General features: G+C 34.9%; 1 protein-coding gene across 3 annotated transcripts in view; it reads right to left on the reverse strand.

Moving 5' to 3' along the window:
- The window catches only part of ARFIP1 (ARF interacting protein 1), an 81,555-nt gene that overhangs the window by 12,695 nt on the left and 47,778 nt on the right, over nt 1-21,082 (reverse strand). For all 3 annotated transcript variants that reach the window (XM_079770523.1, XM_079770524.1, XM_079770522.1), the window contains 2 exons: nt 17,227-17,384; nt 11,667-11,841 (listed from right to left, as the gene is read on the reverse strand). In XM_079770523.1, coding sequence (XP_079626649.1) covers nt 11,667-11,841; nt 17,227-17,384 — 333 coding nt within the window. The remainder of the gene's footprint in view (nt 1-11,666; nt 11,842-17,226; nt 17,385-21,082) is intronic.

Raw genomic sequence — 21,082 nt, forward strand, 5'->3', positions numbered from 1 at the left:
GATCATCTAGATCACAGATTAGCTAGACATATATAGATGTTATGTACAATACTTTTAGAGAGCTTCCTCCATATACACATTACTCAAAGGACAGTGTCTATCAATTTATTTACTGTAAGGGAATGCTCTATAGATGCATCCATGGGGCTTACATCCAGTGGGAAAAAATAGACTAGCAGGCATTCACAGCACAGTATGATATTGCTTTAAATGGAGAAGACACTGGCACTATAGTGAAACACCAGTGCCAGAGGAAATATTAAGTAATATAAATCATTCAAGTTAGCATCTGAGCACCTAGTTCAAAATTAACTTAGGTACAGAAGAGTAGTCAAGAAACTGGGTATTTCCTTTCATCAATTAGGTGACCCTGTTCTCACTGGTCTTTGGACATTGGGCAACAAGGACTCATAGTTAAACCAAAGGTCTACTCACACTCATCTTTACATTCAAAAATAGTTTTCCTTCGTAGTTATGGTTTTCTGTATTATTCCTTGGAAAACTAACTTTTTAAGATTAAGAATCCCATCTCTTGTATAACTTACATTCTGACCCTATGCACCTAACAACTATTTATAAACTTAATAGAAAAGCTTTATTAAAATTTATGACAAAGTCATTATTTTTTTCTTAAGAAAACCCTTAAATAGTAATACTATGATCTGCTTTAAGATGAGAACAGAAAATTTAACAAAGTTTATAAATCATTTAAACATATAATCCAGAGTTTCTTTAAGAATTTTTTTTCCTGGTCTTTACCTACCAAAGCTCATTCTTGTGTGGTCCTGCTTAAATCATACTGCCACCTAACCTACTAACAGGGACTTCCAGCCCACACTAATGTTTTTCTTCATCAAATTCTGTATTTCTTCTTTTTCATGCTTAACTCAGCATTTTGTGTATAACAGATTCTACTAAATGTTCTCCATTAGATTGTAAGTTGCTTGTCAGCAGGGAATTTGTCACAATACCTTTATACAATATTTTTTAAGATTAGGCATTATAATAGTCCAAAACAAGCACTTTAAAAAACAAATTGAGCCCTAGCTAGTTTGGCTCTGTGGATAGAGCGTCGGCCTGCAGACTGAAGGGTCCCAGGTCTGATTCCAGTCAAAGGCACAAGCCTGGGTTGCGGCTCTCGATCCCCAGTAGGGGGCATGCAGGAGGCAGCCGATCAATGGTTCTCTCTCATCATTAGTGCTTCTATCTCTCTCTCCCTCTCCCTTCTTCTCTGAAATCAATAAAAACATACTGAGTTTTAGAAAAGTATCTTTTGAAAACTTAAAGACAGAAATAACAGAAAATCAAAATATTATAAGATTTAAGAGCAATAAAGGAGAAACCTAGTTATCAAATGATTTTTTTTTAAATGCTGGTTTCTTTATTTTCTTTTTAAAATATTTTTATTGATTTCAGGGAGGAAGGGAGAGGGAGAAAGAGAGCAACATCAAGAGAGAATCATTAATCAGCTGCCTTGAGCCCCCAATCTGGGCATGTGCCCTGACCAGCAATCGAACCGTGATCTCCTGTGACCTCCTGGTTCATAGGTTGATGCTCAACCCCAGAGCCACACCGGTCAGGCTCAAATAATTTTTTTTAATCTAACAAAGCAAAGTGTAGATGAGTCATGGAAGGAATATATATGTATAGTTAACACAAAAAATGCTGAGTCATTACTGAGAGAACTTTAAGGAAAAGGTTAAAAAGAACAATGCCAAGTCAAATTCTTAAACACTGCTAGTGTCAAGATTTTATTCAGAAATACTAATTAAAGGTTTTAGTTTAAGTAAACTGAAGAGTCTCTAACTACTAAGAACTAAAAAAAAAAAAAAAAAAGTGCAGTAATGCCACTGTCACCAAAACCAATACTGATTATTAGTGATATGTTCAAGGTATTACAATGGTTACTTAAATCTCAACTGTATTACAAAACCTGACAAACTTGACTTGGGTGATACCCAAGGTTGGCAAAATAAGTGGAATATGGATCTGAGGAGTACACAGGTATCAACCCTGTTATAGAACAGGTACATCATAGCAGTAATGGTTAATAATTAAATTTTCTTTTTTTGTGCTAATCCTCACCAGATATTTTTTTTCATTGATTTTTCTTTTCTTTCTTCTTTTTTTTTTTTTAGAGAGAGTGGAAGGGAGGGAAGGAGGAAGGAACACTGATGTGAGAAAAACACATTGATTGGTTGCCTTCCACATGTATCCCCACCACTGGGACTGGGAATCGAACCTGCAACTTAGGTACATGCCCTTGACTGGGAATCGCACCTGCCAGGGCAAAAACTAAATTTTTTGAGTGAATCCTATTCACTCAAAGTGAAAGGACCAACTAATCCCCTCCCCTCTGATGGATACAACAAAAATGAAACTCAAATCTACCCTTCAAATGAGTTAATCACTTCTGACCTAGTCAGAAAACACAAGTACCTTATAATTGCCAAAAAGGAAAAAAAGGAACCAAGTCAATTCTGTAAAATTAGCCATTCATAATTAGAAAGCCATCTCTCATGGAAGGCTTTTACATCTTGCCTACAAAATACCTCTCCTTCACTAAACTACATGCTGGAATCTTAGCACAACAGAGACAGACTACATGGATTAGTTAGGTAGGCATGGTTTCTCTCCTGCAGACACTGGTTGACGATTGCAAATTACCAAAATGATTTTGGATAACTATGGCTTGGATGATGCTAATTTCAAAACCAACCCATAACTCACAATTCTTTTTGGTTGCATGGTTTATATAAAGATAGCTAATTTCTGCCTGTTTTCTAAAGAGAGAAAGGAGGCAATGCAAACCACTGGCAAATTTTTCCTCCTTTACGTGGTTTTAGAAAAATTTTGAAAAGGGATCTGCAAGCCAAACCACTAAGAGCAGCAAACATGATATCATACGTGAAAATATTTTCTGACATAAATGAAAGGTACTCTATCACACCATTTTGAATCTGTCACTTAAGAATGGAGGGAACTCATGTCCTAGCAAGTTAACTGTTTTTCTGTTCTCTCCAACACATAATTAATCATTTGATTTTAAAGCTAAGAGGAAAATTATAGGTTATGTAAATAAATATTAGACTATGTTTGAAAAATAGAAATAGTCTCGTTTGAAAAAAGATAAGGCATATTATTTAAAAAACAAACAAATCCCAGCTGGCCTTATTTTCCTTTCTTTTTAGAGTTAAATCTTATTATTTGTATCTGTAGGATCAAAATTTAAAGGATATAAAAGTCTCATTTTCACTCCTGTCTCCAACTACTCTGTTTCCCTTATAGGTAACCAATTTTATTTAGTTAATTCTTCCAGTTTTTCTTTATGCTAGTACAAGAATATATAATTACACACTATTTTCTCCCTTTCTTACACAAAAGGTATTGTACTGTATACACTGCTTTGCACTTTGCTCTTCTCAGTTAATAGTATGTTCTGAGGCGCTTTCTATCAATAACACTTCTATTCTTCTTCTTCTTCTTTTTTTTTTTAACAGTTGCAAGGTCTAAATGAACCAGTTCATTCAACTAGTCCTTTCCTGCTGAACTGTTGGGTTATCATCTTTTGACAGTACAGGTGATGCTGCAATGAATAACCTTGTACATAGGTCATTTTTTTCTTGTGTAGACCCTACCTATCTGTGGCTGCTTCATACACAGCTACTCTCCTCAGTCTTTAGGCACGGGCTCACTAACCATCAGCTGGTTTTTGTATACTCTAGTTCAAGGATGTCGAATTCGCGGCTCGCGGGCTGTAAGTTTGTTGTTGTTGTTGTTGTTGTTTTATTTTATAGAGTTTTTACAGAGAGAAAGGGAGAGGGATAGACAGAAACATTGATGAGAGAGAAGCATCGATCAGCTGCCTCCTGCACACCCCCTACTGGGGATGTGCCCGCAACCAAGGTACATGCCCTTGATCGGGAATTAAACCCGGGATCCTTCAGTCCGCAGGCCGATCCTCTATCCACTGAGCCAAACCGGCTAGGGCTCGCGGGCTGTAAGTTTGACATGCTTGCTCTAGTTCTTCTACTTACTATGAAATCCCCTTCCCCCACGCATCTTTAACTCCTTTCCATCCCTTTGGATCTAAGCCCCAATGTTTTCCTCCAGCTAGCCTTCCACAATCCCCCACACCAATCCACCTCCCCTTGGCGTACTCACATGACCCTTCTAATAGCTTGTATTTATGTATTAGGCTAATGCCTATTTCTCTTGACTATAAGCTCTATGATGGCAAGACCATTATATTTCTGCTACCTAACTCAGTGACTGGCACATAAAAAGCAATCGGTGACTATTTGCTGAATAAAGAAATAAAATGTCAAAGATGCCAATTATATACATCAATCTGTTCTCAGTATTTTACATGTATTTGTTTTACCTTTAAAGTAATTATCTCTTAAAACCTTCAGTTCACTCCATTTCTACTACCATCACCCTTATTCAAGCTTCTGTCTTTTCCTCTAAACTACTATGTTCACCCTTAGGTTCTACTAAAATCTATGCTCCATATTTCAGTCCTGTCATTTACCAAGAATTCTTTCATTAGCTTCCCACAGATATAAAATTAACTTTTCCTTAACGTGGTCTATAAGACCTGCATGGTCTGGCGCTTGCTTACTTCCCAGTTTTCTCTGTGCTCTAGTCATATTCATTCTGTGAACATATCACCTCTGTGTATCCCCACCCACCCCAAAGGGCTGTAACACAAGCTATACTTTCCAGCTGAAACACTCTTTGCTTCTCACTGTATCTAGTTAATGTTCAACATTCTTTTCTCAAGGAAGCTTACTCTGACCATTCTTAACTGACCATGTACCTCTACTTGAAAGCACTGGTCTCAGGCAAAATTATGTACATATTTAATCAATGTATCTTTTACTATCCTACAAGCTTTTTAAGGGTAGAATTTGTTTTTACTTTGTTCATTGGGTATCACCAATATCCAGAACACTTACTGGTGAGGTGAGACTACAGTTTTGCCATCCCAAATATGCCATCTGGGATGTTGTTTTTAGGCTGGTTATTAAGAAATAAATGACTCAGAAAGAAACGTTGACACTCCCCTCCCCCTTACCTGCCTAAATAAATGCAGATAGAAAAGCCTGCTTAAAGGAAGGGAGCATCACCTTAACATCACAATATAAACTAACAGTGGCAGCCTGTTTGTTAGATTTCCCTTTGTGTCCCACTGTTTCTGGGTAAAAATCTGTTTACCACATGTTTTTGCTTCTTCTCATCTATTTGTAAAATGCCCGTTTTCCCCTTGAAATCCCAGACCCTTGTTCCCCTTCTCCTTTGTCCAAATGGCCTGCCTATAAACCTCAACTGCCCAATGTCCTTGAGTCCCATATTCTTATGACATCCCCCACATATATCTGTAATAAAGTTCAGACATTTCCTCCTGTTAATCTGTCTCATGTTAATTTGATTATTAGACTAGCCAGAAGAACTTAGAAGGTGGGAGGAAATTATATTTCCCCGGACTTTGGCACACAGTATATATTTGAAAAAAAGGTTTGTTAAATGAATAGAAAAAAAGGACAATAACAACATGAAATTATATCAAAGTAGAGGCCCAGTGCACGAAATTCATACACGGGTAGGGTCCCTAGCTGCTGGCCGTGCCTCGCTTCCCCTGGCCGCCTGCCACCGCAACTGACTGGAGCTGCCCCCTAGTTGAACTCCCAGTCAAGGGGACAATTTGCAAATTAGACTTTTATTATATAGAATTACAGGATGAAATATACTTAGGAATTAAGTCTGGATGTAAAGATGCAAGGGTAAGGGAAGGTTTCACAGGATCCAAATGTAGGTAATAATATCTGGCGCAGTGTTGAGGTTGCTTATTATACTTATCCATTTCAACCTATTAATGCTTATTATTAGTATTTTTAAATATCTAGGACCAGTTGTGGTTCTTTTACATATATAACTTAATTTCATTTGACTTATGAGCAAATACAAGAGGCAATACTATTTATGCTTCCAGTTATAGAAATAAAGAACAGTAAGTCATTGGAATAAATATTTAAAAAGTATCAAAAATAAGAAGTTAGAGTAATTTCTTTTGACAATGGGGAAAAAGAGATTTCAAGGATGTATGTGCTTATACATATTAAGTAATGATTAACACATTCCTTAAAAATTGGCAGCAAATATCCATTTTTTAAAATTCAGAGATTTGTATGTTTTGCTCTCAAAGAGAAGTTTTTTAAAAATTATTTTTAAAATTGATTTTAGAGAAAGGAAAGGGGTGGGGGAGAGACATGGATGTGAAACATTGATTGGTTGCCTCCCACATTTACCCCGACTGGGAATTGAACCCGCAATCTGGGTATGTGCCCTGACTGGGATTGAACATGCCGCCCCTTGGTGTACAGGATGACACTCTAACTGAGCCACAATGGCCAGGGCTCAAAGAGAAGTTTTAGTAAACAAAGAATTTTCCCTCTAAGCTTTTCCAAACATTTATAGCATATTTTTACAAAAATGTACTAGGCTTTGAATATTTCCTATTACAGCCACTGAGTCATATACAGTTATACAATTGTCTCATATTACAGGAATATGTTTACTTTGTTCCAGGTGTTTTTATTTTCCTGTGTATTCTCCTCTTTCTCCTGCCTCACCACTTTAGTTCATTAGATTTTTCTCTGAAAGTTAAATTCATAATAAGATGCATATAAAATAAGTCTGTAATATATTTTTTAAAAATCCTAATATACAGGAATATTACTATATTCTGATTATATATAAAGTGTGATAGGAGGAAAAACAAGTTCTTTATCAACCTAAGAATCAGGATGATTTTTGAGAAAAAAATTTTTTTATTTTAAATTAAGTAACTATATAAATCAAATACATGTCTAGGATGGATCCCCAAGTCTGGTTCATCATTTTTGCCCCCTTGTCATCCTTTAAGTCACTGAAATATAATAAATGGAAAAAAAACACTGAATGTAATGATTATAGCTAATTAACTGACATTACTTTTAAAGAGTGTATTTTATCCTTCTTAGAATAAGAATATAATAAAATTAATGGGATCCTTACTTTTTATTTATATCCTAAAATAATTTGTTAAATCTTTGACAGGGTTTTCTTTTTATCCTAATAAATTAACAACCCTGAAAAGAGATTTACTACCCGAGTTAAATTATAACCATCTTAAGAGAAACATTAATCTTAAATTACTTTTTTCATGTTCTATGTGACTCCAAGCCACATAAAAAGTTGTTTTAAAAAAATAAACATGGGTTGCTCACAATGATCTGCTTGCTTTTCTCTAACTTTTTGTTTCCTCTTTCCATGCAAACAGTACACACTGCAGAAAGAGTGTGCTTTGCCCTCACTAAAGCAAAGAGTGCAGCTTTGCCCTCACTAAAGCAAAGAGTGCAGTAATCAGGATTCACCCTTCTATCCCATTTACTTCCATCTCTCTCAATGGCCTTCAGTGAACCTCTAATTCTGGGAAGAAATGCAAACATGCATTTGCTCAATGACTACTATACATTTAACACCATTGCTAGGCATCAAGAGCGCTGTAAAAGAAGGCATGGTACCTATTCTCACAAAGGCTACAGAGAAACAGAAATGCCCATTTTTTTCTCTTTAACCTACGTTTTGTTTTGAACCTTGAAAGGAGCAATCAAAGGTAAATAAACTGTGTTAATCCACAAGATAGCTCAAGTTACATTATTTGAAGGTCTAGAAAAAGAGAAATATTGATAAAAGGAGAAACACTAGAAGAGCCTAATTCATTTTGTCCTTGGTGTTTAGTAAATAAGGAAGAGAATATCAAGAGATTAATAAGGGTTGTTTAGGTTAAAGACAGAGAGTACAGATTGTAAACAGTAGAATAATTCAATGTTTTCCATTAAGGATAAAACTATTTCTAAAAACAGTTAGAAATCTATGACAAATATAGGTATGTGCATGTTTTACTCAGCATTAATGCATGCACATTCACAGGAATGTTTGTATTTTACATACCTACTCCCTTTGTTTTGCCAGGGAAGGGAGGTTAGACTAACTGTATATTAAACACCAACACCTCAATTTTCTAAAATATAGCTATGAATCTACCTCTTAATCCTTCTAAAAAAATGCTAAAATGTTCTAAGAACAAAACAAGCAAAAACACTCTCACAATGTTGGGCCACTAAAATCTATTACAATAGTCATAGGAATGGTTCTTAGTCCTTTACTCAATGACTATTTGCTTTCTATTTTATGCATATACTGGGTGTTTGATTACTTGGCATCTCATTTTAGAAGAGAAGTGTTGCTATGGGAAGATACTCCAATAGCCATGACATGAGAATCAAAAGAGAGCCCCTACAGCCTCCTCCACAAAGCTGCAAAAATAGCTTTTTTAAAAAGCAGTAACCTTTAGGACATCAAATTACAAAATAGCACACTCACTGATGTTTCAGATAACTTTTGTTTTAAAAAAAATCAACATACAATATTTAAAAAATATAAAAGTTGTTAAATTCATGTGCTAAGTAATTACCTGACAAATTATTTTAAGAGATATTAAGGTACAAATTCGGCTGTAGTTTAACAAAAGAACAAAGCCCAGATTTGAGGTATTCAAACTGCTAAGAAAGCAAGCAGGGATGATATAGACAGTTCTTCAGCCTAAAGGCTTGTTTTCTCCTCCCTTTGCAGAGCTATAACAATAAAAGGGTAAAAGTTGCTCAACAACAATAACAAAAAATAAAAGTTTTCTCATGGACCTGTCTTCATCCAAATTATAGTTATTTATTGCTTAACAGAGACCAACATGATCTCTTTATAATTTTGAAGAATTAAATAAAAAAAGATAAAAAGATCAGTGTTTACTTATACATTTTATTTTAGACATAGTTGATTACTGAGTTCAAATTGAAACTTAGCTTGGTAACAACTATGGAAAGCCAAAAACAAAGAATGTCTCTAGGCTACCCAAGAACATAAAATCCTTGAAAATAAAGCCAATTTTATTTTCTTATTATAAAGTAAGAAAGGTCAAAAGAAGAGATGTGACAATGACATTAATTTCAAAGCGATGACTTCCAAACCTTTATCTCTGCAGCTCTGGCCCTGCTTATCCCAACTCTAAACCCACATCATTCACTTCCTACCATTGTTTCCACTTGACTATCTTGTCATCATCGCAAACTAAACACAGGATTAAATAGAACAATTTCTCAACCCTCCTCCTCCACAACCTTCAAGCCAAACTAGCTTCCTATGTTGATTTCCCAATCCCTGTCATGCAGGTTTTTTTTTAAATTAAAAAAACACTTATTTATTGATTTTTAGAGAGAGAAACATCAATTTTTGTTCCACTTTTTAAAAAATTGATTTCAGAGAGGAAGGGAGAGGGAGAGAGAGAGAGAGAAACATCAATGATGAGAGAGAATCATTGATTAGCTGCCTCCTGCACACACCCCACTGGGGATCGAGCCCACAACCCAGGCATATGCCTTTGACCAGGATCAAACCTGGGACCCTTCAGTCTGCAGGCTGACACTCTATCCACTGAGCCAAACCAGCTGAGGCTGTTGCACTTATTAATGTATTCACTGGTTGCTTCTTTTATGTGCCCTGACTTGGGATCAAACCCGAAGCTTTGGTGTAGCGGAACAAGACTAACAAACTGAGCTACTTGGCCAGGGCCTGGCATGCAGTCTTGAAGTCACTGTATTCTTGCCTTTCTGCAGCTATTGCAGTGAAGGTTGTTACGAGGATTAAGTGATAGGATATATGTAAAATGCATAGCAACTGATAAAAAGTGCCTTCTCTGATTCATGTCTAAATCTGGGACCTACTGTCAAGTTTCAAAAATAGTTACAGTAAGAGAAGTAGCAGTAAATGGCCATTGTCTATTCATGTGTAATCTGCTCGTTTTTACTTACTCTGGCAAAATCTATATAAGCATAGCTGGTTTAAAGGTACTGATTCTTTCAAAATAACTTTCCCTCCTTTTCTTTTTTAGAAAAAAGAATGGAGAGGGGGAGAGAGAGAAACATCTATGTGAGAGTGAAACATGAATTAATTGTCTCCTGCACCCACCCTGACTGGGGATCGAACCTGCAACCTGGTATGTGCCCTAACTGGAAATAGAACTTGAAACCATGTGGTGTATGGGGCAACGTTCCAACCAACTGAGCCACACTGGCCAGGGACTTTTTCTCCTTTTAATAAACGCAACACAACCTTTAATAGAAATTGTCTAAAGTACTAAAAAATATATAGAAAACAAAAATTACCCATAATTTCACTATCTAGAGAATAGCACACAATACCATTAGATCCCAATGGAATGCAATTATCATTTTACAAATTTTCTAAAATCATTTTCTCTGTTTGCGAAAGTCCTGAACCCCCAACTACTTTCCCTTCAAATTAGCTTTGGGTAGAGCCCATAACATTCTAGCATACTTCATTTAGCACTACACTGCCTAGTGTTGATCCATTATAGGGCAGTTTGTCGAAATATTTTCATATGTAAAATATACATCTATATCTAAGTATTGATATATTCCTATCCATAAAAATATCACACAGCATAACTGACACATATGGATGGATATATGAATGACTAATATGATGCCATCTATGTGCTCACCATCAGCACTGTGCCCTTGTTTGAATGATGCCAGGCAAAATGTCTGATAACTCTGCTGAAGTTTACTTTCATTGTAGTGTTTTCACATGAATTATTTTTCACCCATTGCAGCTAAAAAGGGGGAGTAGTAGTGCTGGACTTGGTAGGCCTCAAGGAAATGTATCATTCTGTAGCTTTTATGGTAACCAGAAGAGTTTCTAAGGAAATGCTAAGGCAAAAAAGAAGATACCAACAGACAACTCAAACTGAAGAATAATTTTAAAAGGGTACATGGAAGAAAGCAGAGTTGAAGGCCTATCATGGCTTCAAAAGATGTACAAAGCACAGGAAGGGACCAAAATGTACAATGGTAGGACTCCCTCTCCATGGAACTGAGCTACTACACCTATTGACTCTCTCAATTCCAGAATTGCAGCTTGCTCACAAAAATGAATATGCATGTAATGGAAGACATGCTAAAATGGGAATCTATTCTTTACTTAAACCAAAACTAAGGAGCATAATATTATATGAATCCATCTCCAAGTGAAGCCTACAGTAAGTAGGTCCATCTCAGCTTTCACTATCCTAGTCCTCGGATGTATTCATGTTACATGAAAATAATGTGGAAAATTGATTTCTTTGCTAATTTCATCTAGAATCTATATTATGCCAAATGCAGCTCTAAGCTGGACTTTTTAGTCATTCCTCATTTACCAGTTACTGCAAAGAATACTCTTCCCTTCATGAAATCTGTACCTACCATTAGTAAAAAGGTTTTAAAACATCCAGAGCAATCTATCATTATAAAACTTTTTTTGCCAATTGTTATACATGAAAGACTAGGACAGTAGAGTTAATGTGACTTTTACAACAGAAAGGTAAATATATTTTAGATACTTCTAATAACTCACAAACACTGCAGGTGAAAATTACAGGTGAAATTCCATTTTGCAACTGTAATGAAAGAGTTAACAGAAACAAAAAACTTTCTATTTATTGCTCTTTAGGGTGACTTATAAAAGTTCATAGAAAGATCTCAGAAAGTAAAGAATAAATTCACCTTATTTTCTTCTAGAAATTTCAACTTGATAGAAACATCATTGCGCATTTTATCGTATTTTTCCTTATGTGCTTGGAACATATGCTGTGACTGCTCGATCTTTGGCAGAGTGTTTGCATCACGTGGTCCAAGATTCAGTTCTTCCAAATCAGTGCGATATGCATCATATTCAATCCTGGAAAAAAGAGAATAAGTGAAGCACATTACAAAACAGAGTGAAATAGGTTCAAGAAGTAAGTTAGAAGTACATCACAGTCTCATATTATGCCTTAATAGATAATAATTTTCATATATACTTTATACCTTATGCTTTTAAAATGATGTATTTCTTTAATACAAAATACTATTAATATAAGCACGGCGGGAAACAAGCTACCCCTTAATCTCATTAACTATTCCTCCCAAAGTACAGTATTAACTGACAAGTAAAATTTCCAAAATGTGAAAACCAGTTTGAAAAAGACAGACGTCAAAATCTAATGCTAACAAGAACAAGAATAGTGATCTGGTTAATACTGATAAGGCAAAGTAGGTGAGGATGGACTTTAGAATGAGATACTTAAAATAAACCGATAAAAGGAAGTTAAATTGAGGGTCAGTAGTCCTTCAAGTACAGTTTATGTCAGCAATGCACAATAGAATTACAGCACAAGCCACAGTATGTAACTTAAAGTTTCCTAGTAGTCACATTAAAGTAATAAAAATTAATTTCACATGTTTTTTAATAATACATTTTATTTAAAAATCCAAAACATTATCACTGCAACATGTAATCAATGTAAAAAAACTGTTAATAAACTATTTTACTTTTGGGGGATACTGAGTCTTTGAAATCCATCATGTATTGTACATTGCCATCACTATTCAATTCAGGCTAGCCACATTTCAAGGGCTCAGCATATAAGACAGCACAACTCCAGATGGATTTCTATAACATTAGTATTCAGAATGTGACACAGCATCTATCACCTTGTGTTCCCTGAGATGTACCCCCCTAATATTCTCCCACAACTAACTGAAATAGTTACCTCATCCATTATCACTCCATGATCCCATAAGCACCTCATAATACCTCAAACACAGCACCTGTGAAAGTATAATACTATCTTGTTTATTAAACAGTGACTTACCAGCAGTCTTACTCAGCCAAGAAGAAAGTGACCTCTAATTTAGTCAAAGTCAGCACCACAAAACTTATGCCCTAAAAATAATGCTCTTTATTCAAATCTCTCTAGTACAAGTCACAGTTCCTTTTCTGAGAATTATGAATATTTTAAATGTCAAAATATATTGTATATAAGACTTGAGAAAGAATATACTGAACCTAATTTATTCCTAATTTGTATTGAATTGAACAAACTTGATCTTTCTGGGCCAAATAATCATTCATTCATTCACTGACACATTGATTCATTCAGCAAATATTAAGTGAGCACATTCTATGTTCCAGGCACTGTGCTAGAAAGTAGAGCTATAAAGATCAACAGATAAAGTTTATCTTTGAGAAGTTTAGTCTAGAGGGAGAGAAGTTCTTAAACAATTACAACAAAATGAGATGATGGAAACTGCCATGAGAAAGGATAAAACAGAGTGGAAATCAAGAGGAAGAATTACATAATTAGATATCTGAAAGGCATCTCAGAGTAGAATTAAAACACTAAAATAAAATTTGAGAGGATGATAAAAGCTTAAAAGGTAGATTGGGGCAGGGAAATTGGTAGAACTTTCCAGGAAGAGAATACTATGGACAAAGGTGTATTTTTGTCTGTTGTAAGATACCATTAAACATTTGGAAAGTAATTCAGTATGTTAGAACCTGAAGTTGGACCACATAATGGAAGGAATCAAAGTCAAACAGGTAGACAAGACTGAGTGAGATTAAGCAGGGCTTAAAGGCCATGCTAAAGGGATCAGATTTAATCCATAGGACAGGGATGGGAAGCCACAGAAAGAACATGTGCAATTTGTTCAGGACAGAAAGATGATTACAGTAGTAGTGTAAGGAATGGAAGATGAACTGGAGCTAAAGATTAAGAAATCAGAAACGAGAAAACCAATTAGAAGATTATGGGCAAAAGAAAAATGAGTCACTGAATCAGGACAATGGCACTGGAGCTGAGGAGGAGACAGATACTAAAGATTTAGGAGGCAAGACTGACTTTGTAACAAGTTGGTTAAATTCCATGGGTTCCACTGTATATAGCCAACTGGATGAGCACTCTATCCTTCCCTGGCTCTAATGTCTTCAGCTATTTTACCTCTTTCTGCTTCATATATATAAAGTAGTCAGGATTCCAGGTATTAACTAATATCTTTAGAGTGCTTATTATTATGGCCAAATCAGAAGAGCAATAACTAGAAACAAACATACTAAAAAAAACTACAAAAAATAAGAGAAAAAAGTAGAACAAAAATAAATAGTAGTATGTGGTGGTTTAATGTGAAGACAAATATCCTTCAATTGCCTTGGAGCACATCTTTGAAACAATAGTGATTAATTTAAGCATAATCAAAGTTATAATGCTGACCTTATATTCCCTTAACGTTTACATACAGAGTTTGTAGATGGTATCAAAGTAAAACCTTCCATAAGGGCTTCTTTAACAGTGCTCATTACAACCAGAAAGAGAAGCATACTAAGTTTTCAAAATGTAACTCTTCAACTGCCAGTCTGTATTGAGTCCATATCAACAAAGTTAGTGATAGTTGGTTACTTTATGCTTTACGTAAAACTTCTAGAGAATAGGTGTCCATATCTGAAAAGTCTTGACTACAATTGACTCCCTTGTTGGTGCTGCTGTACAGAAGTGTTGAATGGGCTGTTATTTGATTTTTTATACTTGAAGCACCAGAGGGCTAGGAAATACTTGTATACAATGCACAATGGGGAACATTAAAAGGCACCCTATCGTCTGCCTAAATTGCCACTTTCTGTGCTGGATCAAATAGCTGACCCTTGCCCTAAAAGTCAGTAAATTCTGGTTTTGACAGAGAAGAAAATTCAGCTACTGAGAAACTTTTAATCTGGGATTCTTTTTTACATGTTATCCTCAGTAGGCAATGCTTTAGTGTTACAACCAGTCAATTCCTTAGCTACTTCATAAAAAGCACAGAGAAGTCAAACCCCAAGCTAAACTTGATGAATAAAATCATATGCTGTAATTTCAATAAAAAGAGCAAATTATGGGGCGAGATCATTATTGGTGGTGGTTTTTAAAGCACACGCAAAGGATGTCTAAAAGTTTCCTGATAATCAGCTACCAAGTACATATAACTTGACTTATAATTTTGTTGAAGTTTCAAACAAACCTCTGTATTGGATAAACTGAGATCTTATATCACATTGTGCTTTGTCAGATTTCTCATTATGAGATACAAAAATTATTTTCTATAATAAGATGTGAAAATTTGAGATTTAAAAAATGCAGTTCAAGCTTGAGTCCTAATGATCAAAAGTAGAAGGTAGGAAGCTCATGGATTCTCATTTTGGTTTTAAATTAGCTCTCCAAGTGAGCAAACCATTCAATGTCTAGAGGTTTATTTTTTTTTTCTCTGCAAATTAAATAAAAAATATGCATGGAGTGACTTATCTAATAAATTTGCCTCTCTTTAATATGAGCTAATATTTTAAAAAGCATGTCAGAAATAAAGGTTGAAGAGAAAGATATTACATGTCTAAAATAAAATATATTTTACATTTTGAAAAATATGTTTTAGTTACTACGTACATGTATTTCAAAATAGATGGACAATTATAAAGTAGAGAAACAGAACTAGATTCATGTAGTGTTTAACTGGGAATACTTTTGTAACAAAAGAATTTTCAACTTCAAATCCCACAAATATTAAAACAAGAGTGCTTAAAATGATTAAAGAGATAAAGCGTATTCATTATGAACAAATTAGGACATTATGAATAAGGAACAGACAGATTTGAAAAAGAATAAAATAGAATTTATAGAAATGAATCCTTTGAAACATACAGTCAAGGTCACGAGAGGACTTAAATAGAAATTGGAGAACCAATTACTGGAAATATTATTGAAGGGATTCCTACTGAAAGATATCTTATTGAGAGACTCCTTCAATGTTACTGAGGAATAACCTACTGATAGATTCTGTTTCTTCCTTTCCACCTTCTGATTTTAATACTATGTTAGTAAATAATAAAGTAAAAAAAAAGGTCCAAAACCTAACTATGGCACTAAGTCCCTTCTCTTTCTTCCACCCACCAGACAACCACAGCTATTTGTCTTAACCATCATTCCCAAATCATTCATTCCCAAATCATTAAGAATCACATATGCTAATACTAAATTGAAAATTACAAACATAGCATAGGATAGAAGCATCTCTTCTTGTGGAAAGATCAAAGTTAACTTTCCAAGTGATTTGGGCTTTTAATGTATGTAAAGCATAAGAAAATACATACTTAAGAATAAGCACTTAACTGCAAAAAAAGACTAGATGAATTTAGAGTTTGCATAAGCATTTCTCACATCATTAAACTAGGGCAAGAGGCCAAAAAGTAAAGTTAAACTTCTAGAAGGTAAAGTTTGCACTTCAATTACACTACAAAAAGTATAACAGAAAATAAAATTTCAAGTGGTAAGAAGAAAAAAACACTTCAAGGGGCCTTGAATGAGTTGTGTGTGTGTGGGGGGGGGGGGGGGGGCGTGTGCGGGGGCGGAATTGAATCTGGAATCAAAAGTTGAAAACTGCTATCATGGGTCTGCTACTTTTTTAGACATTTGTAAGTATTTATTAATATGTACTTTGTTTACCTAATAGGATGGTAATGAGATGGAGAAATTGTGTGTGTGAGTGTGTATACTAGTATATAAAATGTATGAAAACATTGCGTTATACACAGCTATGACAATATAAGGCAAATATTTAATTTATATAAAAGGTAAAATTTGAAAGAGTTTGAAGGCTGGTTATAATCTGGATAAATAGAAGATCAGGGAGTTGGTATCTACAACATGGAACAAAATCAAAGAGGCAGAAATGAGCTTGTAAATTCAAGAGAAATAGAAACTATGAGTCTGGCTATTGCAGAAGCAGTGAACTGCTTACAGTGGGAAGCAATGGAAATAAGGGTGAAAAGGTAGGCTTAGGACAGATTATAGAGGGCATCTAGTATCTACCTGGTAGAACACAAGGCCTTGTCCCCTTCTAAGGAAGCTGGAACTGGGAGAGCCTTCATCTCCTTATTCCCTAGCAGCCAGGGTTTGGGCACATGACCAAGATTCATTCGGGCACCTTAAAGGCAATGAAGCAAATATTCAGGGGTCTTTTGGAAATTATTTATGGTAGCTGTGGCAGCATCAAGTACCAGGGGTACACAGCATCAGGGTCCTAACTAGATTCTTCTGAGGAATTATCTTGGCTTTCTCTTCTCCTGCCATTCTGTTGGTTCCAAAGGCTATCCTATAACCTAATACATTCATGTAACGCCCATATTGGCCAGAGTTGGTTTCTCTTATCTACAAACAAAATCCTTACACAACTGCATACCATCTGTAAAAGAGATAATATAATGAAAATTTATACCAACCTGGCACTTTCATACTGTTTCACAGTCATTAATGTATCTTCAATTGTTTTATTCACCAACGTGTTCACACTGGCAATGAAAAAATTAATGGCTCCAAGAAGAGTCTCTCCATTTTTAGCCAGTAGCTTCTGGGTGTCTGCATTATAACCAAATTCTTCCTAAAACAAAAAGTCACCTTAACTTATCTAGTAATAAATTAGTAAATTTATTTTAAAACTCTCAAATATCACTAATGGGAAATTATTTGATTTAGAAATCTAGCTATACAATTTTTCTGTCAATGTTTAAAAAAATAGAAATCTAAATTATAACTAGCTATATTATTACCAAAATTGTCGTCAACTCAGATGCATAGCAAAATAAATAATTTTAAAAAGTTAAACTACTTTGTACTAGAAAGAATATTTTCATTTCTCCTTTTTGTTTCAATTATACTGTAAGCACAGCTGTTAGGAAGAAAAATATAGCAGATTATTAATCAGAGAAACTATAACTTTCACAACCAAATTAGGTAACAATTGGCTAAAACTTTCAGATATAAAATAGATTGCGCTTTTGTGTTTTGACTAAATCTCTTTGAAGTCTAAATATTAATAATACACATTTCTTTGTAAACTTAGTAACCAGTTGACGCCCAAGCTCAGGTCTATCTGGGCATACAGCTGAGGAAGGATCACTCAACACCACTGAATTCATTTCTCTGAATAAACTGAATCTTGGCTTAGCAACATTCATTACACATGGCTCCTTCAGATATGGCGAGGACTACGTAACTCTAAATTTTCAGCAGTAAAAGCTTTTACAGTCTAAGTTTGATTAATTAACAGATTATCAGGAACACATCAGACCAAATAAAAATGTTGACCATATTGTAAGATGCATCACTCAATTTGAGAATTCTGAAGTTACAAATTTTTTTTAATTTAGCTGAACAGAATGTAATATTAAATTAACTTGAATCTTAGAAGATGCAAATTTAATACTAGTGCTATAGCTATAATTAAATTTTTAGGAGATAATATATTCAACAGTTAATAAATAGCAGGAAAGTAAAATTACCTTTATTATGCTAAAAGTATTTTCCATTTAGAGGTCCAGTATTCTATACGCTGGACTCAGGAAAATCTATACATCCTAGAAGGCTGCTCTTTTACTAAAAACAAACAAAAAACTAGAACATAGTAAGATGAAACAGCAGCAGAAATAGTATATTGCAGAATTTGAAATCCTATATTTACAGATAAGAAAAACTGGCCTAAATTCAAAGCAGACAGGAGGAGTAAACTGACACTATTCTGTTTCATGAGTGTGAATCTCACCTATAATTCTGTGATGAGAATGTGTATAAATCTTTTTTTTAAAATATGTTTTATTGATTTTTTACAGAGAGAAAGAGAGAGGGATAGAGAGTTAGAAACATCGATGAGAGAGAAACATCGATCAGCTGCCTCCTGCACACCTCCCACTGGGGATGTGCCCGCAACCAAGGCACATGCCCTTGACCGGAATCAAACCTGGGACCCTTCAGTCCGCAGGCCGACGCTCTATCCACTGAGCCAAACCGGTTTCAGCTAAATCTTAAGATTTTAATGAATAATTTGAAAACTTAACTGGCTAGAATAAAAAAAGCATTTTTACAAGAGATATAGTAATAAAAGACATAAAACAATTAGGACACTAGGAAGAAATATAAATATGTACATGCATTATGAATAAATATATAAATAATTAAATATGTTTTGGTACTGAAAATATGGTAAAACATAATTCCTAAACTTCATTTAGTTGATAAGTTACGTTACTATTCTGTTAGACAGGGACATTTTACACATTTTTGTGAATTGCCTTAGTAATTACAAATAAACTAAACAAATAAAAGAGTATATACATCAAGAACAAAGTTGTGGTTCTAATCTGCCACCGAAGAAGGAAAGCCAGTCTAATTCCCTGATCTAAAAATTTGTTACTTTACATATGGAGAGAACAAAGTTTGAAAATATTTTTATTCTTTAGCAGCTCCTACTTCATTTACATCTGCCAGATGCAAATTTACCAGAACAGCACTTCCCATTAAACTTACACACATTAGGACTAAATAATTAAAACATCTGATTGGTTCTAAAACATCAAGTTTTAGTAATATAAATTATTATGTAATTGATAACAAATGGGTTATTTTAAACAATAATACAGCAGTAAAAAATATAATGATAAGTATTAATTGATAACTGACAGTAATTTGGGTTGTGTGAACTTTCCTAGTTTTGATGTAGATGTTACCCTTTACATTGAGAAAATACAATGTAATGAGGTACCATGGTATACAGAACTAGGAGTCAGAAGGCATGTGATAAAATGGTAAAAGTCTAGTTTGGTAATTCAAACAACTTGGAAGTTCACATCTTGATTCTGCCATTGACTGGATTTGTACCTTTTGTGAATAATTCAAATTCTTTGTGTTTTAATTTCCTTATTAATAAAAAGATAATTCCCATACACACCTGATAGGAAGTATAATGAGATAATCTGTGTAAAGATTCAGACAGATGACAGATATTTGTTAAAATATCATTTCCTATCACCCTCAGGACATCGGCTTTTTTACTGGTAGATGTTGGTTGTTTCTCTAAAAAAGGAAGGAATTGGACTAATCTTTAAATTCTTCCTCAACTTCCAAATGTCATAATCCCATCAACAGCTATTACATCCATCCTAATTTATTCAGTACCACTATGTGCCAGGCCCTGTGTTAAGTATTTTCCACGGATCTCAGTTAATAAAGCATAAGGTGGGAGACAGTGGACACCAACTCTTCACTACCGCACCTTGCTAAGTTATCCTCATAAAGAATCAACAGAGGCCTGGCTGGTGTGCCTCAGCGGTTGAGATTGACCAAGGAACCAAGAGGTCACCAGTTCGATTCCTAGTCAGGGCACATGCCTGAGGCAGCTGATGGATGATGATGTTCCTCTCTCATCAATCCCCCCCCCCTCTCTAAAAATCACTAAAAATATATATTTGAAAAAAAGAATCAACAGGCAAAGAAGGGAGTAACTTTGCAAGCTGGCTTGAGTGATCCTGATTACCAAAGGAAAATTGGATTGCTGCTCTGCAATGGAGGTAAGGAAGAGTATGCCTGGAATATAGGTGATCCCTTAAGGCGTCTCTTAGTACTCCCATGACCTGTGACTAATATCAATGATTTGGGGCACCCTACCAAGCAAAGGACCACGACAGGCTAAGGGGCTGGCTGAAAGCAAATGCAATATAGAACGGGTAGTGGAAGCAGCTATGACTATGTGGACATTTGTAGAAATAAGGACTATACTTTTAATGAGTATTTCTTCCTTATTTTGTCATAAATACATTTGTGTGTATAAATACCTTTATTTTTCCCTTCCCTCTCTTATCCCCTTATCATGTAACACTATATGTTAACTTTACATCATAGTATTTAAGTTACAGTATATCAAAGAAAAAAGTGAACGTTACCCAAGGACTTTGCATCCTCTTCTGGGGAAAGAGTTAATATGTCTTAAATGGTCTACAGGACAGTTGTATCACGTTAGGTGGAAAAGACTTTATTATTGTCTTTATTTGGAGATTAAATATGGTTTAAGAACATGTCTATCAGTGCTAAATTGAAATGAAGGGTTGTGATGGTTAATTTTATGTGTCAACCTGTTTAGACTATGGTGTCCATTTGTTTGGTCAAACACCAGTCCAAATGTTGCTATGAAGATACAGATTTTGTGGATTCGAGTAACATTTACAATGATAAACACTGGAGAGGTGATTTAAAGTTGACTTTAAGGAGATTATCTTCCATAATGTGGGTGGCCTCATTCAAATAGTT

Source organism: Cnephaeus nilssonii, assembly GCF_951640355.1.
Source record: "Cnephaeus nilssonii genome assembly, chromosome: 5".
NCBI classification, from domain to species: domain Eukaryota; kingdom Metazoa; phylum Chordata; class Mammalia; order Chiroptera; family Vespertilionidae; genus Cnephaeus; species Cnephaeus nilssonii.